At 49.9% G+C, this 24,926-nt stretch overlaps 1 protein-coding gene across 1 annotated transcript in view; it reads right to left on the minus strand.

Moving 5' to 3' along the window:
* Positions 1 to 24,702, minus strand: part of POU2F3 (POU class 2 homeobox 3) — an 84,158-nt gene extending 59,456 nt beyond the window's left edge. The window contains exons 1-2 of the mRNA XM_065944715.1: positions 24,675 to 24,702; positions 17,540 to 17,608 (exon numbers count right to left, since the gene is read on the minus strand). Coding sequence (XP_065800787.1) covers positions 17,540 to 17,608; positions 24,675 to 24,702 — 97 coding nt within the window. The remainder of the gene's footprint in view (positions 1 to 17,539; positions 17,609 to 24,674) is intronic.
* Between the last annotated feature and the right edge of the window lie 224 nt (positions 24,703 to 24,926).

Raw genomic sequence — 24,926 nt, forward strand, 5'->3', positions numbered from 1 at the left:
GAGGAAGCTGGTGTTTTTCCTGTGAAAAAGAAACTGGAGAAAAGGAGCATTTCAGTTGACTAAAGCCAATGCTAGAGATGTGGGTTGAATCCCTGGGTGGGGAAGATCCCTTGGAGGAGGAAAAGGCAACCCGCTCCAGTATTCTCGCCTGGAAAGTTCCATGGACAGAGAAGCCTGGTGGGCTATGGTTCATGGACCACAGAGTCAGACATGACTGAGCACACGTGCAGTCCATGAAACCCATATTGGCCGGAGTGTGCTGCACGTGTGTGGTAACCTGTGTACCAGCAGACACGCAGATTTGGAGATCTCTGCTGAGAGCATCAAGCCCAGTTCAGGGTACCATTTTCTAAAAGGGACCCTGATGAACTGGCTGTAGAGCATGAGGACCAAGAGTGGGGCCTAGAAATCACATCGAATGAGGAAAGGCTATCTAGCCTAGAGAAGAGAACACTTGCCCTTAGATCAGACCTTCTTCCTAGGATGGCCACAAGAATTATATGAGAGGTTCATTTTGTTAAGTGTGGTAACAGTACTGTGGTCAAGAAGGAAAATGTCTTTTATGGCTTAGAGACACATACTGCCATATTTAGGATTGAAATGTTTATAATGTATATAGTTTGCAAGAAAATACTTCATTGACAAGAATGGCAGAAACTTGATGGCTGATGACGGTAGGCAATGAGTATATGGGGACTCATCATTTTAGTGTCTACCTTCATGTGTGTTTGAAATAAAAAGTTAAAATATTCCACCACCATCCAGCCCCCTGCCAAATGGATGAAACAAATATGGCAAGACGCTGAGTTATTAAGTCCAGGTAGTAGGTATATGGTTGTTCGTTAACCTGTTTCTTCTCTTTTCTATATATTTGAAGTTTTTCAAAACAAAACTTTTTAAAGTAATTCGATGAGGGAACATTTGAAAGCTCTACTTGGCACAGTGCTGGTACATAGTATGTGCTTAGGTAAATGTCAGAGTACTTTTCTTTCTTCCCCAAATATTGGTTTGGATATGGAGTAGGCTTACCCTGCAGGTCCTAAAACCCAGCTCCACAAAGGTCAGTGGTGGAGGCTGCCAGGAAGCAGGCTCACCTCAGGATAAGGAAGAATTGCGTCAAACGTGGAATTGTCCAGCAGTGAAACCCATGGTTTCATGTCAACAGAACTCAAGCAGAGGCTGAGATGTTATTATTTCGGAGATGTTGTAGAAGTGGTTTTTGAATTGAGGGGCTCAGATGGTAAAGGACCTGCCTGTAGTGTGGGAGAACCAGATTGAATCCCTGGGCTGGGAAGATCTCTTGGAGAAGGGCATGGCAACTCACTCCAGTATTCTTGCCTGGAGAATTCCATGGACAGAGGAGCCTGGCGGACTACAACCCATGGGGTCACAAAGAGTTGGACACGATTGAGTACATACGCATAGTCAGTGACTAAAAAAGGGTAAAAGGCATCTCGAATTGGTGGGGAACACCAGGGTTCTGGATAGAATCTCCTTAGACCAGGATGGAGTAATACTCAATAGAGTCCCAGTGAGAAAGGTCAAGGATCTGTCTATAGGAGGAACACAGGGATCAAGGCAACTTCCATCTCTGTCTCTCCTCCCTGGCATCTGGTGAGCACCAGGTCAGCAGTCCCAGCCACCTGCAAAGACCCCTGTCGGAACCGGAACCGGAGACAGGAGGAGCTGGCTAGCCCTCCACTTTCCCACCTCTGAGCCACAGTCTTGCAGGCCCACTGATTTGCATGCCTTGGCAGCACTGGGGTGTGAGTTTGCCTGGGGAGCAATTCTCTGGGTGAGGGAGGTGGAAGCACAGGAATGGAGAACTGTTCCAGCAGGATTTTTCACCCTTGCCTGGTAAACACACAGGGAGCGTTCTGCAGTGAAGCTGAAACTCTCCCCGTTTCTGGGCTGTTTGTCTTCTCACCAGCTCTGCTCCCAGGTTAACCCAGTAAGACTTCCACTGTCACTTTATGACTACATGGCAACGTGTTGGCACTTCCTGGGATAGCAATGATTAAAATAACCAGCACCTTTGGAGGCCCTCCTGGGGAGGCAGCCACCAGGGCAAACCAAGAGACTTCCCAGTGAGGTCATTCCAACCAGTCAAAACAGTTTTTCCCAGGACCCCACAGACACCATGCCTACCTTTTTTGTTACCTGAGATTCCTCCAAGGAACTGGGCACTGTGGCCTAATGGCCAGAGTTCTGTACAGAACACACACGGTAGACTGAGCTCAAGGGTTACTTCAAAGGCTATTTTCTGCTGGACTTTGGGCAAGTTGCTTGATCTCCATAGCCTTCAATCTCCCTTTCATACTAAAACCAAAAATTCTGTCTGTATTCATGCCACCTTCTTCGTGGGAGCAAAGAAACGCCCTGGCATTTCTCAGTTTCAAAGGAAACTGAGGCTGGCCCCTGAAGCCACCTGAAGAACAGGACACAGGAGGACCTTGATGGGCTGGGGGAAGAATGCTGGCTTATGGGATGGGAGATCGGAGCTGCAGTTCTCCACTGGCTGAATGTTCTCAGTTGTGGATAGCAGGTGCAAAGATGCAGTGAGGGAGACGTGCCCTGGGCAGACATCACTGATGAACCGCTGTATTCAACTTCCTTCTCCTAAACCCAGAGCATAGCGAGCACCACCGATGATCAGAAGCGGCTCTCCTGAAGAAACCCACTTGCTACCCCAGGACGGGAAGATCTTTCAGGGTCCCTCCAGCTCTGACCATCTGTGGATTTTCATGATTTAAAGCTTTTTCTCTAGAATGGCAGAGTAAACACAACTGATGTTGCAAGGGCGCAAGGGCTTCCTTGCGACATGGCCTATGAGTGTCCCAGTGACTTTCTCCACCTGTGCCACTGTACAAAGCCTTGCTCTCCAGGACATTCTCACAGATGCCAGGGGCATGAGGCCGGGTGACCATGCACAGAGGGTGCCCACTCATCCACCTTTGCTTAAAGGGAGGCCCAGCCTCCTCCGGCTTCACTTTATAATTTGTTGTCATTCTTTGATACAAAGAAGGCTCCTCCCCAAGGTCTTCTTATTCTTTAGGAAACAGAATCCTCATTTCCTCTCAGTCTGAGCTATGGGGGGACTCCTAGGTCCCCCCACACTGCGCCTGCACTTTCTGCTGGCCGCACACTGAGGCCCAAAGTGGGCAGCGTGATCAGAGGCTACTCTGAAGGAGCATGTGGGCAGATGTGTCAGGTTCCAGTAAAAAGAGACTAGGGACACGGGTCCCGGCCTGGAATGGGGTCAAAGGGCCGGGTTTCCCAGCCCAGCCTCCACTCATCATCCCTTGACCCTGGAAAACAATAAAAATCCAACTTGAAAGGAAAAACTCTGTTAAGGAAACCCAGGGCTCGGGGCACAGATCAAAGAGGTACCTTGGCTGCTATTTTTCTTTTACACTTTCTTGTGCTGAATGCGATCACGCAGACTCCCGGTACTGCACTCACCACTGACAGGTGAGGAAACTGAGTCCCAGACGGGATGAGTGATGAGCTAAAGGCCACACAGGTAATGCGTGGCAAAGCAGGAACAAAGCCCCAGCTCTGATGCCCAAACTTGCCTTCTGACCACACCTGAGGTGTTCCCTAAAGGTCTCCTCCAGACCAGCACCCCCAGCCCACTCCTCCTCCAGTCCTGAGAGGGGAAGAGGTTTAAGGTTGGTAAGAGACACTGCGTAGATGGAGTGGGGCTCTGGGCTTCACACAGGTACACAGATGTCCTTTGTGTGGCTCAGAAGGGCACGTGTGCGGCAGGAAAGCTTAGACGGAAGATGCTATCTCACATTTGTAGAACAACTCACACTTCCTTCAGCTGCCACAGATACACTCGCACCTCACAACTCATTTTACAGATAAGGAAACTGAGGCTGGGTCACGGAGCCCAACCTGGAGGGATGGAAATCCGATCTCTCAGCTCTGGAGGCAGGGCCCGTGGGCTGGCCATCGAGCATGGGTCTTGGGGACTCACGCTGAGTTTGTTCCTTTCTGGGCAGTACGCTTTCATTTCCCATCTTTAAGAGAGCCTCACCTGCCTGTGAGGTCTACGGGGCCAGGGATTCCAGAACTCCTACTTCACCAGTGAGGAAACTTGAGGCTCAGAGACAGCAAGACCTGTTAATGTCTTCTGCAACCAGACACCATGCCCTTGCTCTCACCGTGTCATGCTTCATCCTCCCCTTCTGGGGCCCCGGTTCCAAGCATTGGAGTGGCCACTTCTGAGAGATGGGTGGTGGGGAGAGACGAGGCTTTGTCCAAAGAAACAACAGAATACAAAGGACAGAGGACTCCCTCTAGGGTAGGGAAAGGCTTCTAAAGAAACAGGGATCTCAATCCCCTGCTGTGACCTTGGGAAAGTCATTCCCCTTTTTCTGACCCCAGCCTCTTTCCCCATAAAATAGGAGAATAGGACTAGACCAGAGAATTTTCAAACATTTTGGCAAGAGAACACTGTTTTCAAATAACAGGGATTAATTAATAGTTGGCATTTATTGAGCATTTACTACACCCCAAGCTTTGTATTAAACATTTTATACACAGGACAGCATTTAATCCTCATCATCACCCTATGAGTAGGTGCTCTTATTATCCCATTTCACAGGTGAGGAAAACTGAGGCTCAGAGAGGCTAATCAACCTGGCCCAAGGTTACTGGTTAGTAATTTGTCAAGTAGAAACTCAAGTCCACATCTGTCTACCAGCCAAGACTGACTACACCACAGTTTATATACTATCTATCTCCAAATGAAAACACATAATGGAGTTGCTGCAGAAACCTGAGAAGGAAGAAAGACCTTTAGATTTCCAGAACTATAAACATGTTCTAGTCTCCTTGAATCTGTAGCATCTCTAAGCACTGGGTGTGGGGAGGAGGGGTCTTGGCACTAGCTCTTTCCCTTCCTTCCAGCCATTTCTGGATTGCCTTATGTCAGTTTATTTTCAGGCCCTTCGTTGGCGCATGCTTCACATTCCCAAGCACAGGTGGCTATGACAGTGTGTGGGCCCTGAGTGAATGAATTCACAGGTAGGTCCATTCAGGAAACAGCCCATATTTCTAACAGAGGGTCCCCCAATTGGCTGTTGGGTCACTGCTCCATCGTGTGGACAATTTGTCTTTCTGATACTGACACTGGCAAATAGCATTCCTGTATTGCATTACTGTATGGCAGGCCCTGCTCTAGGGGCTTCCCTGTTAGCTCAGTTGGTGAAGAATTCATCTTCAATGCAGGAGACCCTGGTTCAATTCCTGGGTCAGGAAGATCTGCTGGAGAAGGGATAGGCTACCCATTCCAGTATTCCTGGGCTTCCCTTGTGGCTCAGCTGGTAAAGAACTGCTTGCAATGTGGAAGACCTGGGTTCGATCCCTGTGTTGCGAAGATCCCCTGGAGAAAGGAAAGGCTACCCACTCCAGTATTCTGGCCCAGAGAATTCCATGGATTGTATAGTCCATAGGGTTGCAAAAAGTCAGACACGACTGAGCAACTTTCACTCACTCAGGCTCTATTCTAAGTGCTTTACAGATGTTGGCTTATTCAATCCTCACGGTAACCCTATGAGACCCACCTCTACTATTACCCCCGTTTTACAGTCTAGGAAACTGAGCTGAGACATTAAGTAACCAGCCCAAGGTCCTATAACTAGTAAGTGGAGAAGCTGGGATTCAAATACAGGCTCTGACTCCAAAGTCACTGCATTTAAGTCCTGCACCTTGGTAAGATGGGGGACAGGGCTGCCCTTCCTAACATATTAGAGGAACTAGGGGTGCAGCAACCCACATCTTACAAATAACAACCTGTGAGCACCTAGGATCAGCATGTGCTCACAGACTTCAGCATCTTAGAGCCAGAAGTGATCTCAGAGACCCTCAAGTTCAGATCCTTCATCCAATGCACAAACTTAGGGCCTGGAGACAGAGGTGATTTTTTGGCACAGGTTCATGGCAGAGATGACTCCAGAATGCCTGTCTCCTCACATCTCCTCAGTCAGACAAGGAGGTGCAGACTGCTTCTCCAGCTTCACTGATACAAAAACTGAGATGACCAGTCTGTTGTCAGCAGAGGGTGGTAGGCCTGAGCCCAGAACTAGAACTCATGAACTCACTCAATGGTCTTTAAGAATCCAAGCATCTTTTAGGACCCTGGGAGGTAAACTGAGTCTGGGGACAGGAGGGGGATAAAGACCTAGCCGTTTCTCCTGGGAGGTCGAGGACACTAATACCCCGCCCAGCCAACCACCCTCAGCCTCCAGTAGCCTGTGGTGAGGGGGCGAGGGGATGGAGACAGGGGTGGGAGAGGCCAGCCCAGAGCAGCCGCCTCCCTTTGATATCTTGGAGCCCTGAGCAGACGTTTCCCAGCCGGCTTAACCCCTTTTGTCCGTGCTTCCCTCCTCAAGAAAACCTTAATCACCCTCATTTGAATTTCAAATAACCTCTCCCCTCTCCCCCTCCTGGCCCCAACAGGCTTTGAGGCAGGGATATGGAAATCTACCCTGCAGTATGGAAATCATTGCTCTATGCAAATCAGGCACCAGGCCCCATCGTCATGGCAACCATTGGGTTTTCTCTCCTTTGGGTGACACCTCTCTGGGCTCCCCAGCTTAGATTTTTTGTTCCTCTCCCCAGTCCAAGTAGGTAGGGTGGGGAAGCCCCCTGCCCACCAAGTAAGTGGGGTAGGCCTCACTGCAGCCACAGCAGGCAAGGGGGGCACCCCACACCAAGGTGCCCAAAGGGTCCCAGACCTGCCAGGCCACCTGCCTTCTTCTCTAGGCAGAAATCTGGACCCTGCGCACCCAAGCAAGGCCCACTGTTGTTTTTTCCCCAGGTTGGCCTAATTTAAGGATGGGCTGGGTGGTGAAAGTTCTGGAGTCTGGAGGACACAGCAATGCTCCTAGAGGGGGTGACAGGAGAAGACAATCCTGGGGGACTTCAGCCATGCATCTCCAGTGGTAGGAGATGGAAAGCAGGGCATATGTAAAATGCCATGCAAATTAACACCTATTATTTTTTGAGTCAACAGCACTACTGCTTTTTTGGGAGATGCCGGCAGCTCTGTTTCCCACGTTCCCGGCTTGGCACAAAGGCCTGCCCTCCCTGAGTCTCCCAGGGCCCTGCTGTTATCCCAGTCGTGCATGCTAAGTCGCTTCAGTCATGTCCGACTCTGTGTGACCCCATGGACTCTAGTCCGCCAGGCTCCTCTGCCCATGGGATTCTCCAGGCAAGAATACTGGAGTGGGTTGCCATTTCTTTCTCCAGGGGATCTTCCCGGAGCAGGGCTGGAACCTGGGTCTCCTGCATTGGCAGGCAGACTCTTTACCGTGTGAGCTGCTAGGGAAACCCTCAAGCCCTAAGACTTAACTCAAATTTGGTTGCTCATTTCTCTGCAGATTCCTTTTCCACTTGCTGAGCACTTTTGCACACCAGGTGTTCACAGTTCTAATTGTTTCTTGAGGAGCAAAGTAGCCCCAAGAGACCAAAAGAATCTACTCACAGCTTGAGAAGTGGGGCTGCAGTTTAGGTGCCTTAATGCAGGGATCCAACCCAGAAGCTACAGTGTTGAGTTGAGCCTCTGGACTTGTGTGTGTGTGTGTGTATGTGTGTGTGTGTGTGTGTGTGTGTGTGTGTGTGTGTGTGTGTTGTGGGGGTGTCATTTCACCCCCGACAGCAAAGGACTGCCTGGACCTACCTCTCCTGCTGGATCTCCTGATCACTGCCCCCACGACACCCACAGTGGGAGCAGGAGGGATGCTCAGAAGCTCATAAGATATAACCATTGCCCATGGGAAGACAAAGGAAATGGACATTCTTGGATACATCCTTATCCTCGAAGGCAGGGCATCTCCAAATGTGGTCCCACAACCAGGCTGGTCTGACTTGTTCATCGAGGTCTGGGACCAGATGCATCCAAACACAGAGAGTCAGAATTTAGAAATGCTCACAGCACCCCGAGCACATGATTAGTGAGCACTCTCTGTGGATGTGGTGTAGACCAGCTTGGGTACTGTTGAATGTGTACAGTGGGTATAAGCTGCATTACCAGTCCTGGATGGTGGGACTGTGGGCTGGTCTGTGACTGAAATAAAATGACTGGTCCTGCAACCCACATCATTTAAGAAGCAGTGCCCTAAGGAATGACCACTGATGAAACCAGGATGATAAAAAGCCAATACACCGACGCCCCTCCACGTGGCCACCTCACTTTACTCCCTCTTAGATTGAAGAGAAAAGGAGGTCTAAGCGCTTCAGGGCTGCTTGGGCAGGAAGGGCAATTGGGCAGGGAGCAGGGTACATCCTTCAAGGGACCCCAGAAAGGAAGAGGGACAGGTGTCAGGCAGGACTGGCCCAGCCACCTGTCATCTGAGCAGCGTGGTCCTGCTCTGTGGGGTTGGATTTGGGATTAGACGATGAGAAAGTGTCTGTGAGCTGGGCAGCACAGGTGTGAGCTGCGGGAGCAACTGTTTTATTTGCTGAGGTTCTCTGCGTGCTGGTGGCAGATACCTCCCGACACCACAGGCTGCTCTCCTGAGGTCTCCAGGACACACGGCCACAGTAGGAAGCCTGGACAGTGAATGAGTACCTCCTAATCTCCCGGCCACAGAAACTGGAAACACAGTGAGACGGAAACCACTTGTGGAAGGCCAGCACAAGAGGCAAGGGGCTTTTACAAGAGGCAAGAAGGTTGTAGGCAAGAGATAAGGGCTTCTAGACACTGAGAATTGCATCCTATAAAGATAGGTGGCCAAGAGAAATGGTGGGGCTAGCTTTTCTAAAGGATGGATGATAAATGGGAAAACAGCTCTAAGAACAACAGATTCTTTCATTTCCCAGGGACGGTTTTGAAACATCTCCAAAGGAAGAGTGAGGCATGAATGAGATTCCCTCTCAGGATCCTGGCCTCCCCAGGAATTTGTCAGCTCCCCCTGGACATCTGCAGGGGCTGTGACATCCTTTTTCTCCTCCAGAGAGGTAAGGGACCGAGTAGGTTCAGACTAAGGCATGGGACCAGAGTCCCTAGGCTTGAGTCCTAGAGCCCACCTGGCCCATTTCCTTCACTTTATTCCTGCAGCCAGCCCTCTCCTTCCCATATTGTGACAAGGAAACTCAGGTCTAGGGCACCAGCAGACTGGTCCCACACTGCTCAGTGACAGAGCTTTATCTCGTCTCCTGAATGTTTTGATAATTACCAACCTAATGATGGATTCTATTTGTACGGTGACAGACACTTTGCAAAGTGCTTTCACACCTACTCTGTCATTTAATCATAAAAGGTGTGTAAGTGAGTGTGTGTGTATTTACCCCCATGCCTCATTAGGAAGAGCTATCAAGAGGAGACTCTTCCACACCTTCCCCCAAGTCTCACCTTACCCCAGGTGCTTCCTAGACCTCGGCTATCCTCTGTGTCATTGAAAGAATAGCTTTATTGCATAAACATTTGGGTCAAAAACCATACACATCTCCAGAGTCTTCTGCCTGTTTCTGCCTGGAACTGCATCTCTTGGTTGCAATGAGCTGTAGTTCTTTATCCTCAGATTTTTTCTTGGGGACGCAGTAGGGTGGAGAGGGTGAAGTACCAGGAATAAACAAATCGAGATGGGTTTCTCGTCCTGAATCAGTTCCTCATTCTTTCTTTGGGCCTTTATGAGAATCACTAACCTCTCCAGGTTCCCCCATATAATTGTGTCCATTGCTTCTTAAAACCATGCAGAAAACTGTCAGATTTAACATAACTAATGAGAACCAGCAGTGGCCATGGGACTGGAAAAAGTCAGTTTTCATTCCAATCCCAAAGAAAGACAATGCCAAAGAATGTTCAAACCATGGCACAATTGCAGTCATCTCACACGCTAGTAAAGTAATGCTCAAAATTCTCCAAGCCAGGCTTCAACAGTATGTGAGTCGGGGAATTCCAGATGTTCAAGCTGGTTTTAGAAAAGTCAGAGGAACCAGAGATCAAATTGCCAACATCTGTTGGATCATCGAAAAAGCAAGAGAGTTCCAGAAAAACATCTACTTCTGCTTTATTGATTATGCCAAAGCCTTTGACTGTGTGGATCACAACAAACTGTGGAAAATTCTGAAAGAGATGGGAATACCAGATCACCTGACCTGCCTCTTGAGAAACCTGTATGTAGGTCAAGAAGCAACAGTTAGAACAGGACATGGAACAAAAGACTGGTTCCAGATTAGGAAAGGAGTACATCAAAGCTACATATTGTCACCCTGCTTATTTAACTTATATGCAGGGTACATCATGCAAAATCCCAGGCTGAATGAAGCATAAGCTGGAATCAAGATTTCCAGGAGAAATATCAATAACCTCAGATATGCAGATGAAATCACCCTTATGCCAGAAAGCAAAGAAGAACTAAAGAGCCTCTTGATGAAAGTGAAAGAGGAGAGTGAAAAAGTTGGCTTAAAACTCAATATTCAGAAAACTAAGATCATGGCATCTGGACCCATCACTTCATGCCAAATAGATGGGGAAACAATGGAAACAGTGAGAGACTTTTAATTTTGGGGGCTCCAAAATCACTGCAGATGGTGAGTGCAGCCATGAAATTAAAAGACGCTTACTCCTTGGCAAGAAAGCTATAATCAACCTAGACAGCACATTAAAAAGCAGAGACATTACTTTGCCAACAAAGGTCTGTCTAGTCAAACTTACAGTTTTTCCAGTATTTACATATGGATGTGAGAGCTGGGCTATAAAGACAGCGGAGCACAAAAGAATTGATGTTTTTGAACTGTGGTGTTCGAGAAGACTCCTGAGAGTCTCTTGGACAGCAAGGAGATTCAACCAGCCTATCCGAAAGGAAATCAATCCTGAATATTCGTTGGAAGGACTGATGCTGAAGCTGAAACTTCAATACTTTGGCCACCTGATGAGAAGAACTGACTCACCACAAAGACCCTGTTGCTGGGAAAGATTTGAAGGCGGGAGGAGAAGGGGTCAACAGAGGATGAGATGGTTGGATGGCATCACTGACTTGATGGACATGAGTTTGAGTAAGCTCCGGGAGCTGGTGATGGACAGGGAGGCCTGGCGTGCTGCAGTCCATGGGGTCACAAGGAGTCGGACAAGACTGAGCGACTGAACGGAACTGAACCGAATGGGAAGTTGCTGAACAGGGAATTCTACTCAGTGCTCTGTGGTGACCTAAACGGGAAGGAAATCCAAAAAGAGGGGAGATATGTATGTGCATAACTGACTCACTTTGCCGAGCAGCAGAAACCAACACAACATTGTAAAGCACCTATGCTCCAATACAAATTAATTATTAAAAAATAAAGTTCCCAGATGCAAGTGAGGAGACACTTTCTGCAAACGGACCCCACACAGCTAACTTGCCTGGCTGGTCGTTCTGGAGAATGTGACACAGTGAGCCGTTTCACCTCACAAATAAGTGACTGCAGCCGAGAAGGGCAGCAGGAAGGCATGACCCATGAAGTCCAGTCCCTGCCCCCTTTACTTCCTGTCCGCCTTCTCCTCCCCGTGGGCTCCCCTCGCGGAGTCCTTCCTCTCCAGATCTCTGAGCAGGACAGAGTGCCGAGGCATTTGCTCCGCTGTCCTCGGGGTCTGCAGTCCCCTCACCCCCCTGATGACAGCTGAGCCTGCAGACTGTGAGGAGCCGGGGCCGGTACGTTGGTAAGGCTGGATGAGAGAAGAGAGGAGACACTTCTCTCTGCGGCCAGATCCTCACCCTCCACACTTCACCAAAAGGAGTGAGTGGACCCCAGCTCTTTCTCTCTCTTTCCCAGCAAGTGCCTTTTGGCTGCAGACAGGGCTTCCGTCTCTTGGAAGAGACTGTTCCCCCACCCCCGGCAGGGGCTTGGCTCCCCTCTGGGCCCTTTGGCTGGAGCCACCCGCCATTGTTTGAGCATCTCTCTGATGGATGCTGCCACTCTCTTGTGTCATCTGTCCCCTGTTCCCCGTGAAGGTCTCTAGTCCTCCCACCACCTTCTTTAGGTGAAGAGGCACTAGAAAGAGAATCGCAACCACTGAGCCCACGAGCCGCTACTACTGAAGTCTGCATGCCCTAGAGCCTGTGCTCTGCAACAAGAGAAGCCATCAAGATCAGAAGCCCACACAACACAACTAGAGAGTAGTTTCCGCTCTCTACAACTAGGGGAAAGTCTGTGCAGCAACGAAGACCCAGCACAGCCAAAAATAAATAAGTAAATAAAATTATTTAAAACAAACAAAAAAAAAGGTCACTAGAAAGACCCAGGTTTAATTACGTCACTTGCTAGATTCAGAATCTTGGGGAAATTGGCTAACCAGCCTCAATTTCCCCATCAGCAAAGTGGGATGGTGCCATCTAGCTGCACAGAACTGTTGTAAAGACCAAATGCTTTATTCAAGGTGCTCTTGGCAGACACAAGTTGCCTCTGTTATCCACTCCACCATGAAGTCCTGGAGAAAAGCTCCTTGAAGACAGGAACGGTTTCTTCATCTTTCTGAATCTAGGGTCTGACACAAGAGGACCTGCCAGCGAAGTCAGAGGAGAGATCGGAGCCTGAACTCAGCAAGGCAGTGGAGGAGTCAGAGGAGAGTGGGCCAAGAGGGATGAAGGAAGGAGGGGATGTAGGGGCCGAGGGAGGCAATGGGGTGGACAGGCAGCTCGGGCCTGAGGAGTCCCACACACAAACGCACCATGTGGGTGTGTGAACCGATGAATGAGATTTTTGAAAAGCAGAGCTGCGTACACATCTCTAAAAATCCAGCCCTTAAAGATTATCCAGCCCCAAACCCTCCTTTGTTGTTGTTATTTAGTCGCTCAGTGGTGTCTGACTCTTTGCAACCCCGTGGACCGTACCCTGCCAGGCTCCACTGTCCACCAGATTTCCTAGGCAAGAATACTGCAGTGGGTTGTCTTTTCCTACTCCAGGGGATCTTCCCAGCCCAGGGATCAACAACCCTCCCCACCTGTGTCCTGATTCTTTACACTGAGAAGCCCCCAAATCCTCCTTAATGGGGAGGAAGATCAACATCCAGGTAGGGAACACTTGCCCAGTAATCTGCAGGGAGTTAACAGCCTGAATCAAGTAGGCCCGAGTTGATACCTGGTTAGAAACTGTGTGATCCTGGGCTAGTTAGTTTTTCATTCTGAGTCACAATTTCCTCATTGATAAAAACGTGGATTGTAAGAATGAAATGAGGTGATGTAGTTACAGCTGGCTCCATGGGCCTGGGTACGGGAAGGAGGCTCCGTAGATGTGACTGGTCTTTATCTTCTTTTTCCCAAGACCACCCCATCTGTCCTCCCCTGTGTTGGAGGCTACATCATGACCAGTGTGGTCAAAAGTCATAGGGTCAGCTGCGTGGGTGCTTGGGGCTGGTCAGTTACAGAGCCAGGGGCTTTTGAAGTGTGGGTAAGCTTATTTTCTTATCAACCACTCAAGGGAGAACAGAAAAAAAAAAAAAATTATGTCAGCTCAAGACTGAAGGAAAAGTAAAAACAGGGATTCAAAGGAGGGATTCAGAAAAGTTTAGAAGCCTAGAAACAGCTTTGGAGAAGGGAACAGCAACCCACTCCAGTATTTCTTGCCTGTGAAAATCCCATGGATAGAGCAGACTAGTGGGCTATAGTCCATAGGGTCACAAAGAGTCAGACACGACTGATAGATAAAACAGCAACAAGAGAAACAGCTTGGTCTTCTGCAGGCTGTGGAAACAGCACTGGACAAGGGATCGGGTGTTTTCTCTGATCCTTCGTGTGGCCACAAAGATACTCTGAATTTACCTCTGTCTGCCCAGACGCAGGAAAGGGAAGGATGAGCAGCCTTGCCAGGTCTCTACCAGCCAGGGAGGTCTGTGTCTGGACCCGAGAATGCTCTCCTTTGCTGGTCTGGCCAGCGTGAATGGGAAATTCACTTCCCTTTCTCAGCTCCCACCGTGTGCCCCTTGGGGATTTCACACAACACCGAGGGTGTTCTCTGGGAGCTGGGGCTTTCTAGGTCACCCTTGTTTATAGTTCCTTTAAAACCCAAAGACAAACTACCCCTTAATTCATGCACTGCCTGGAAGGGGAATCCGCCTTTCAAAAATCCAAAGGAAGCCATTAAACCAGGTTGGTAACCACTGTGACTCACCATGAGCTTTCCTTCATAAAAAATGAGTCAGAACGACTTTCCAGGAAGTTTGGTTACTTTAATTAGCTACCTCTTTTTTTCTTGCCCTTAAAAACATGCAGTAATTTGATAATCACCCAAGTATGGATGCTACCAGCTACCAAGCTGAGCCCCTAAAAGTGAAGGATCTGGGGGTAGAGGTATTCCAGACAACATGGACTAAAGGGTCTCCTTGGAGTGGAGGACCCATACAGATTTCTTCCCTGAGTGGTGGAAGAAAGGAGCAGAATCAATACCTAGGGTTGACCCTCGAGGCCTGAGTGAAGGGGTGAAGGGCACTCTAGCTACCTGCAGCCCCAAAACTCTTAGCAGCAAGGTTCATTATGTCCATTGCATCTTTTATTTATTTATTTTTTTTGGCCAGGCTCATGACATGTGGGATCTTAGTTCCCCCACCAAAGATTGAACCATGCCTCTTGCAGTGGAAATTCAGAGTCCCAACAGCTGGACCACCAGGGAAGACCCCAGAATCACAAAACCTTAAAGATGTCATTTGAGGAAATGATGGCCACAGCTGTCATGACTGTGGTAATGGCTTTAAACATACCAGCTCTCAACCTACTTTCTAAGGATGGACATTAATTGCCCCCTTTAAAAGACATGAACTGGGACTTCCCTGGTGGTCCAGTGGCTAAAACTCCATGTTCCCAATGCAGGGGGCCTGGGTTCAATCCCTGATTAGGGAACTAGATCCCACATGCTGCAACTAATCAGTAATCAACTAGTCAACTAAGTGTAGCCAAATCAAGAGACAAAAATAAATTTTAGAAAAAGGTGAAACTAAATTAACTTATCAGATCACACAACCAGTAAGCAGCAGAGCTGTTTTCTTTACCCTACATCTGTTTGATTCTAAATCCATACTCTTCAAAGGTTATCTGTTCCTGCCTCCTGGGGAAGCAAAGTGGTCTACGGTCGCATTTTGAACTGACAGTCACTGGGATGACAGTTGTATTTGAAAGATCCAGTTTATGTTCAGATTCCTTTTTTTTTTTTTTTTTTTTTTAATGTTCAGATTCTTGAATCTACAACCTAGTCTGTGCAAGCTCCTACACTCCCAGACAGGAGGCCGGAACTGTGGAGAAGGCCGGTAACAAATAAACCTTCCTAATCCCACTCAGTCGTGTCTGACTCTTCGGGACACTATGGGCTGCAGCCCGCCAGGCTCTTCTGTCCACAGAATTATCCTGGCAAGAATACTGGAGTGAGTTTCCATTCCCTTCTCCAAGGGATCTTCCTGACCTGGAATTGAACCTGTGTCTCCCGTAGCTCCTGCATTGGCAGGCGAATTCTTTACTTCCCTGGAGGCTCAGCAGTAAAGAATCTGCCTTCCATGCAGGAGACTTGGGTTCTATCTCTGGATTGGGAAGATCCCCTGGAAAAGGAAATGGGAACCCACTCCAGTAGTCTTGCCTGGGAAATCCTGTGGACAGAGAAGCCTGGCGGGCTATAGTCCATGGGGTCGTAAAAGGGTCGGACATGACTGAGCAACTAAACAACCAGTCCCTACTCAGGATCTGAACTCCCTCCATCTCTTGGCTCACTTTTCAGGGTTTTATTATAAGTCCTTCTCGCTCCCGACACAGGCACCTTGACTTGGTCCCATAACTAATAGCAGAGCTCCAGAGCTAGCCTGCTAAGTGCACTCTTCCACTCATATGGACACTTTCTTAACTGTGTCCTCATATACTTGGGACAATATACCTGGCCCAGATGAACAGAGTTGGCTCCAGCCAGCCTGCTACAGGGGGAGGGTGACCCAGCTTCTCCTGAAACAAGGTTTCTGGACTCTCCTTTTTCTAGGGAAGAGTTCAGAACAGAGACAGGCCTGATACTCTTCAGGAGAACTGCTTTGAAAGCCTTGCTCGAGTTCTGGAGATTAAAGGCAATTTTTTTCACAACTGGGAAGAACAGATGCCCCACTCCATAGATCCTATAGTAACACATACACAGCTAATAAAAAAACTGACAAATGGTTGTAATTGGCCCACTGTCTCTTAACTTAACTGTCCCCAGACACAAAGCAAAATATAAAACCTGTGCCACCACCTGTGCAGACAGTCAGTATCAATACTAAACTGCGGAGGGGGGCAGGCAGGAAAGTTTATGGTAAATATATCCTACAGATCCCTCCACAAGACCCCCAGTTTTCTTTTCCCTGATCCAGAGGCTTTAAGCTTCAAGAATGGAACTAGACTGGGACTTCCCTGGTGGTCTAGTAGTTAGGAATCTGCCTTCCAAAGCAGGGGACGTGGGTTCCATCTCTGGTCTGGAAACTAAGATCCCACATGCCACAAGGCAACTAAGCCAGCCCGCCTACCCTACAGAACCCAAGGGATTCCATGTACCACAACTAAGATCCGGTGCATCCAAATAAATAAATACCAAAGGGAAAAAAAAAAAAGAATGGAATGAGACTGCACCTGAAGACTTGGGAAAAGATTTTAGCTCTGGGGGACATCGATTCTCTTCCACTTCTAATTTTTACGCCTCTAATGATCTAGATGAAAGACTAATTGAGGTCTTGTTGGGATGCTATTAAAGTTATTTGGTGGTGTTACAATTTATACTCATCTTTCTTTAAGTTCTTTTTAATTATATGGAGCTTTCAAAGTAAGGACGTCAGAGTTAAAAGCAGGGAGCTATGAAACTTTCTTCTCAATTCTTTTCTGTTCTTTTTCTCTTATTCACAAAGCAAAATCATCTCCAGGCACTAAGCCTTCCTTTCTGGGTCTATTTACCACCCACATGAATGTAATTTGGAAGACGAACACTTGTACATGGGCCTCTTTGGTTAGATCCTTGAGTAGGATTATTGAGAAATCTGGGGTTAAAAGGCCTTAGTTCCCATCTACCAAAGACAGGTTTTGCCTTCCATCAGCCAGTAGCAGCTGGGAACACAGCCTGCTGTTTCTAGGGGTCTTGGAATGGCAAATGAAGAAGTGAATCTCAGAAGGTTCCTAGGGTTCCAGTGGTTAAGGTGCCAAGCTTCCACAGCAGAGAGTGTGGGTTTGATCCCTGGTACGGGGACTAATAATCCCATATGCTGCATGGTGCGGTCACACACACACACACAAAAAGGTGGAGAGGAGAAGGAGGAGAAGGAGAAGTGAATCGCCTCCCTCACTTGTTTGTTTCTAAGGATCTAAGGCCTTATCCTAGCCTAGTTCCAGAGACTTTGTTCTACTGTAGACCAATGTCTACTGTTCAAAGGCTCCAGGGTCATACCCCCATCTCTAGGGAACCTCTTCATTTCCTGACTCAGCCTTTGGGTCTGATTGGCTGAAAGACCAAACCAGAAAGGATATATGAAATGAATAAGAGATTCATGATTCGATGAATTCCAATAACCCTCTCCCGCCCTTGCTTTTCTGTTTCTGTCCCCAGAAGAGAAGACCCTTACCTGTGTCCACCTGGCTGAGAGCACTTCGAGCATCTGTAGAATCTGCTACGTCCCCACTCATCTTGATATCTGCAGGGAAAACACAACTGATTTTAATAACAGGTCACAATTTTTCTCGCTCTGACATATGTGGCTGTAACTAAACAGTGAAGATGAATGTGTAATTACAACAACCATCAGACTTTCAAATTCCTGATTCCTGAACATACAACTATTAGAATATTCATAAGCTTGGGGGCACATGTACTCTTCTCTCAGGCTAGCTTCCTTTCCCCCCTTTCCTGGGCTACTGTAGGGTCTCTCCCACTTTGTAGCATTCGTTGCCACTACCTTCCATCACCAGGCTCAGCTGGTTAAAAATTTAAACAAGGGGAAGGGTACAACAGAGGGTGGGTGGAGCATGGGGGAGAATGCCTCCCATTCTTCATCCTCATTTCATTTGGGATCTGGAGAATGTAAGTAATTTTTAAAGGAGCGTAAGAAATCCATCTCCCACCCTGCCCCCCACCCCCACCATAATAACTCTAACCTGGGAGGTAAGAGTACCCTTGAACCAAGGCCTGCCCTTCTCATCTTTCTCTCCCAGTCCTGCCTCTGTTCTCTGTCTGATTCTCAGAGGTCAGCCCACTGTCTAGGGAGCAAACCCTAGTATCTGTGTGGCCCTCTTTGGGAATCCTTACCTTCTCTCCTACTCCTTCAACATTTGCAGCTCTTAGTAAGAGAGGGGCGGTGAGCGGGTCAGTGCCTCACAGCGAGAGAAGGCCCACACAAGGCCCCCTGTCTCAGTCCCCAGGTGCTGCTGGTCTGGCCTGTCTGCCCTGCTTCATTTCAATAAATTAAACATTTACCCACAACAGACAGCTGCCACTACCTAAGAGGCCCCTAAGTCTCCTCCAGGGTGCACAGAGAGAAGGAAAGATGTAACTCTGAACTAACTCTCTTTCTCTAGACTCCTCTCCTTATTAAACCACTCAAATACTGAAGCCGTTAAAGACAGAAGAATATTTTATTCAAATTGGGTTGACCCCCCCCCCCACCTTACCCCCACCCTCTTCTCTGGGGCAGCATTTTAACTCTTTCAAATCTGATAAAGTCTGGGTGAGCCAGTTTGCATACCCAGCTCCCCAGCCAATGTCGGGTAAGCAGGCCATCTTCATTTGCATCAGGTAATCAGGCAGTTGGCAGTCTGGATGCCTGAGGTCTGGAGAAGATCAGGATGAGGGAGAAGGGTTGACCTCCCCCCAGGGGAAAAGTGGGAAGAAACTCATTTATTTATTTAGTTTAGGGCAATGACATGTGTGGCTCTGGCAGAGATTTAAATTGTGGTCCCAGGGGTAGCAGTGACCGCAATGCAGAAGGGGTGATTGTCACGCCAAGCAAGACAGAGATGGGGAGTCCCAAGGCTCTCCAGACCTTGGAACACCCCAGCAGCAGGGGAGGGTGTAAGCAACTTTAGGAGCCACTGTAGTTTGAGGAGTATTTTTGAGATCAGCCTAAGTGACCACTCCCAGATAAATACGTGGAGCTCGGTATAGCCCGTCTCAGACATCCACGCTGTCTTGTGTGGTTACAGACCTCGAGGGGAAACCCTGCAACCACACCCGCCACCCCTCTCAAGCATGACACTTGAGAAAGCATTTCGCTAGCCTAACCAAAGTCCTTCCTGCTGCAGTTTGAAACTTTCTGTACAATCTGTCATGCATAAATCTGCAGCGTAACTAGTGTGGGCCACCTGGACACGCCTGCAAAGGATTTCTGCTAGTCCTCACTTTCTGCTCCAGTGGGGAAACGGGCTTTACTTTGTCCTACCAATGAAGTCCCATCCTTGAGCTGGGCATTGCCTACCACAGACAGGCTCAGTCACACTCCCCCATAGGGATTCTCAACAGCGCTGAGAAAAAGCCAGAGATTGATGAGGAAGTGGGTGGAGGGGATGAGTTCTCACCCTCATTGGGCTTTTAAATCTGCTTCAGAAGTCCTGGGAATGCAGAGTACAGATTTTGACAGCAGACAAATTTAATCCCAGTGCCATCCTAACTAGCAGGGGGAACCCTGGCCACACATGTGAACCTGTTTTCTCAGCTGAAAAAAAAAAGAAAAGAAAGGAAAGACTGATACTTCCTAGAGTTATTGTGATGAGCAAGTAAGATATTGAATGAAAACAGCCTGGCACAGCACTTGGCACAAAGAAAGCATGTAATAAATGAATGAACTAACCAGATACTTAGGCTTCGATGGGGGTCCCCTTCTCCCATTACAATAAACAGCTTTGGTTTTCTGTCTCAGCACTATCATAATTTGTCCTTTACGTGGAAAGGCATCTGCATTCTCCAAATTCTGACTTCATTAGAAAAATGCTCATGGGAACAGGAAGAGTTTAAGTAGTAGTAAGGCTGGGATGATAACCAAGTATTCTGAATCAACTTATTTCAAACTTCTGACGTTTAAGAAGGGTAACTTTTTAGCTCAACTGTAATTTTATGCCTGTAACCCAGACTCTCCTCTAAAACCCATTCCCTGCACCATCTTTAAATCTATCGCAAAGCCATCTCTCTGACCTTTTAAATTAGCATTAAAAGGTAGTCCTAATCATATCAAAAAATAACTTTTGAAGGAGTCAAAGGCTCCACACCCTACCAGGACATCTACTTGTTCAATGTACCCATCATGGGAGCAACATCGTGATACTTTGCGATTGGACAGAGATGTGGGTCTGCATGGAGGGGCAGGCTGAGATGATCTGTAAAAGCCCTTAAGTGTCATAGGATGCTAAGATACTGAGAACCTGTTCCTGTTGGGTAGGAGGCTGAGGCTAATGGGCAGAATGAGCTCTTGGGTCTCAGCCTAAAAATGGGCCAACACCGAAACTCCCCGAGACGCCGTAACCCTTTGCCTGTCGGACAACACTTGCCGGAGGTGAGTGGGGGAGGCGTGGGGTGGGGCCAGGCTTCTCTGCTGTTCTTATCTCAGTTGGCACTGAGGAGGCTCCTTGCCATCACTCCCTTCCCTGGGGAGGCTCAGCTGCTCTGTGTAAGAACCCAGATACCAGACAGCCCCTCATCTGCCTCACTGGCGCCGTCATTCTCTGAAGCTGGGGCGAGGTGTTGGCTGCTGGCCTTGCCCTCCTGATGCCTTGGCATGACCCAGCAGCAGCCCCTCCTGACACATCGGTGAACCAGGATGTGTGTGTGTGAACCTGTAGGAGCAGAGTCCAAGGGGCAGCACTTCCCCAGGCTGCGGGCTGAGCGCCCACAGTGTCCTGGACCTCCTGGGCCCAGGCGACGCTGGGAAAGCAAAAGGTCCACTCTCCTCTCTCCTACGGTCCATCTTCAACTCTTCGGAAGGGACTGGAGCTCCTCCCGACTTCTCCCTCCCACACCTACTGCTGGGGGCACATCTCCCAGAGGCAATTCAAGGGGCCTATCAGTCCTACTTCTAAGCTAGCCATGTCTCCAGCTCTTGTGTGGAGGAGACAACTCTCGCCTCCACTTCAAGAGAAAGGCACACCCTCTCATGAGACCTTCCAACCCTGGGGTCCCGAGCCATAACTGGTATCTGTCTGTGAGACTTGAATCTTCTTTCCCAACCCTGATGGGGAACAGCTCACAGTGAGGAAAGGGGCAAAACAAGAGGTGCCCTGGGACTAGCCAAGTGTCCCCCTTAGGCTGAATTCCACTGTCTGCTCTGTCTCTTCTGCCTGAGGTTTTTGACTCTTTTTTTTTTCTGGCTACACTGTGCTTTGTTGCTCCACATCAAATTTCTCTAGTTTCAGAAAGTGGGTACTGCTCTCTAGTTGCTGGGTGTGCAGGCTTCTCATTGTGGAGGCTTCTCTTGTCGAGCAGCACAGGCTTTAAGGCGAGTGGGCTTCAGTGGTTGGGGTGCATGAGCTTAGTTGCCCTCAGGCATGTGGGATCTTCGAGAACCAGGTATCAAATCCCTGTCCCCTGCACTGGCAGGCAGGTTCTTAACTGCACCCCCAGGGAAGCCCTCTGTCTGACTCTCGTCTACCCCTCCACCTGTTTGAGGCCTGGGAGGGAGCAGCCCCTCTTTGGCTGGGGTGCCCTGTGTCTCGTGGCCTCATGCGTGCTCGGGTATTTGTGTCGAAGGAGAGGCAGTCTACAAAATACAAAGTGCTGAGGCCCCAGGCAGACCTGGATCACGGCTGGCACCCAGGTTATCAGAGCGAAAAGACGGGCTGGCACAGGGGCTGACATGCTCGCGAGGGAGCCGCTGAGTGGGGGGCTTCTGGGTGGTCAACACCCTACTTTGCGTGCTCCCACGCCCCCTCCAGACCCCACCCCAAAATGTTGTAGCAAATCAGTGCAGGAGGAATCCCCAAGGGCTCAGACTGGGGATTCACAGGGAGAGTGCTGCTCATAAAGTATCCACAAGATGCAGGATCACTGGGAGGGAAAAAGTAGAGTTCAAAAGAGACCAGATTTCAGGATTTTCCTGGTGGTCCAGGGGTGAAGAATCTGTCTTGCCAGCCTGAATGGGAGGGGAGGAATGGATACATGTGTATGTATGGCTGAACCCCTGCTGTCCACCTGAAACTATCACAACATTTTTATGGTCTATACTCATACATATATATAAGAATCCAGCTTGCAATGCAGGGAGCAGGGGTTTGACCCCTGGGCAGGGTACTAAAATCCCACATGCCATGGAGCAACTAAGTCTGCACATCACAACTAGAGTGTCCACGTTCTGCAATGAAAGACCCTAAGAGCCACAACTAAGGCCCGATGCAGCCAAATAAATATATAAATAACTAAAAAAGAGAGAGAGAGAGAGAGAGACCAAATTTCCACAGAGGATCCTGAACTGAGAGACCCTGGAGAGGGGCCCACGAGGAGACACTCCATAGATGGACCCTCCCTCAGAGAACCCACAGCAGGGCCCTCAATGAAAGACCCTAAAAAGACGATCTTGGAGTAAGAAGCCCACTGAGAAGACCCAGCAAAGGGAACCCTCAAATGCAGACCCAGTCAGAGAGGCTTCACAGAAAGTCCCAAACTGAGCGATCCCTTTGAGGTGCTGTCGAAGGGGAACCAGACACCACAGAGGGGCCAAGAAACCTCACAGGAAGGCTGGACAGCCCCAAGTGGAGACAGGCTGAAGAAGTGGGCTGGGGAGTGGCAGCAAGCAGATGTAGAGAGATGACTCAGGTTGCCCGGGTGGACGCAGACCCCACCTGAGGAGGCAGCGCCCCTCGGTGTCTGCCTGCAGGGGACAGGGCTGCCTGCCGGGCTTCTGATAAGCATCAGCTTGGAGCTTCCTCCCAGGCCAGGCAAGGAGGGCTCGGCCTCCTCACCTCAGCCTCACCCTCTAGGGCTCTCGGCAAGATCCTCTTCACCCTCAGGTGGCCTCCCTGCTGGGTTGCAGGGTCCCCCCTCCCCCTACTTCCCCCAGAGCAGGAGCTTCCAGAAGACAACGAGGTGGAAAACCCCCAGGAAGTCTCTGATCTTCCTGAGGTCTTGCTCCCTATGTGTGCCGAGGCCTTCTTGGTGGGAAGTGAAGGAACGAGAGCCCAGGATGGGCTCCTGGCCACGTCCAGCTCCATATTGGTGCTTCAGGATCTGGAAATGGACTTTCCCCAAACATTGGATGATACCCAGTTGGATGGTTCCTTCCGCCTCACCGAGCCCTTCCTGGCACGTCCTGGTGCCCAGCGATCCACTCAGAGTTAACACCTCACTGTCAGCTGGCTTTCTCTCAGCCGCACCAGGACTATGTCTGGGGAAACTGGGGTCCCTGGGTCTCCTCCGTGCATCCACTGCTGCTTGATTTCAGGACTGACCTCTCCAGGAAGGGTCAAACTCTCCAGCCTGCCCTGCTCCTTGGGTTGGGTCTTGAGAATTGCTTCCTCCATTCTTCCTCCAGAAAGCCAGGTAACAAAATTCCCACCAACGGCCCTGAAGTCCTTAATAAAGGCCATGCATTGGGTGCTGCCCCTTTTGAGAGGCAAAGTCGCTGGATTGAAATGGCCAGACCAGGCTCAGCTTTCTTCACCTGGAGTCCTTCTCTGCTCAGGCCCTCAGACCTCCAGAAGGCCCACTCCAACACCAAGTCCAGCCTCTGGTATTAGGAGCCCCTGTCCTCCCCCGGATGGGGAAGGAGGGATCAGCAGGGTGAATGGAGAGGGCCTTGGCTCACTCCATGCCCACAGACCTTTCATGCAGGGGAAACTGACTCCCAGAAGAGTATTTCTGTGGCCTAGGTTCCCACCCCTGGGGAGAGGAGAGCTTGGAATCTAAATCTATGGGACATAGAACAAAGAATAGGGGAACTGGGTACCCCTGAGTCTCCCCCGCCATGCACCTACTGCTGATGCTATCTCTCATCTATCTCTCAGAGAGATAGAAGGACTTCCCACAGAGCCCTGAGCAGGCTGCTCCTCCGGTAGGGTCCCATGGAGCTCCGGCCCAGCCACTGTACATGGACTCCCCAACCCCGCCGTGCACCAGCCTATAAGGCCACCTAGATCCACACAGCTGGGGAGCAGGTACACCTTCATCCATGGGGTCTGCTCCACCTTCTCTCCCAACATACCTGAGGACAGGTAGACTCCCCTCTGATATTCGCCAGACGTACTTCCCTAAGCCCTAATCAATACACGTGCGCCGAAGCAGCTGCCCTGATTGTGCCTCTGTAAATGCCCAGCTCTGTTCGCTTCTTCTAGGCACCCTTAGACGGCACAAATGTCCATTTGGTCTCCACTTCATATAAATGCCGAGGACACCAAACACCAACATGTGGATACAAGCACTTCCCTCACTTCTGCGCTCCCAGGTCCACACCCCTGGTTGAGCCAGTGAGCCACACTTCTGCAATAAGTGAACATGGCAACTTCCCCGAGCCTAAGACAGCCCAGCACGCCCAGGTCCCACACAGCTGTGGCTCTTGGGGTGCTGCGAGCCTTCAGAAGCCCTGCCACCCCCACGCTATAGCCCCCACCTGCATTCTTCCCCCAAGACCCCCAGGCATTCTAGGCGCCCTCCCGCCCTGGGACCCGCTGGCCACACCGCCCTCTCCTGGCCTCAGGGGAGCAAGACCCCCGAGAGCGGCGCCCCTGTCCTTCGCCCCTTCCCGCACGCAGGGACACCTGTCAGAGCTCGCGCTCTCCGCCCCTCACCTGGGTGCATGGGTTCCAGATTCACCATCCTGCCCCAGGCGGGGCCAAAGCCAGCGCCCCCCCAGGCCCCTCGCGTCTGCCCCAGCCGGGCCCCGGGGGAAGCCAGGGTCTCCTGCCTCCTGCCCCCGGCCGCCACCGCCGCGGGAGCCGCCGCCGGAGCCGTCGCCGCCGCCGTCGCGCGCTCGGCTGCTAGCTCTCGGCCGCCCGGGCAGCACTCGGCGCGGCGGGATTGCCACACTCCCCAGGTGAGCA

Source organism: Muntiacus reevesi, chromosome 9, assembly GCF_963930625.1.
Source record: "Muntiacus reevesi chromosome 9, mMunRee1.1, whole genome shotgun sequence".
In the NCBI taxonomy this organism is placed as follows: Eukaryota; Metazoa; Chordata; class Mammalia; order Artiodactyla; family Cervidae; genus Muntiacus; species Muntiacus reevesi.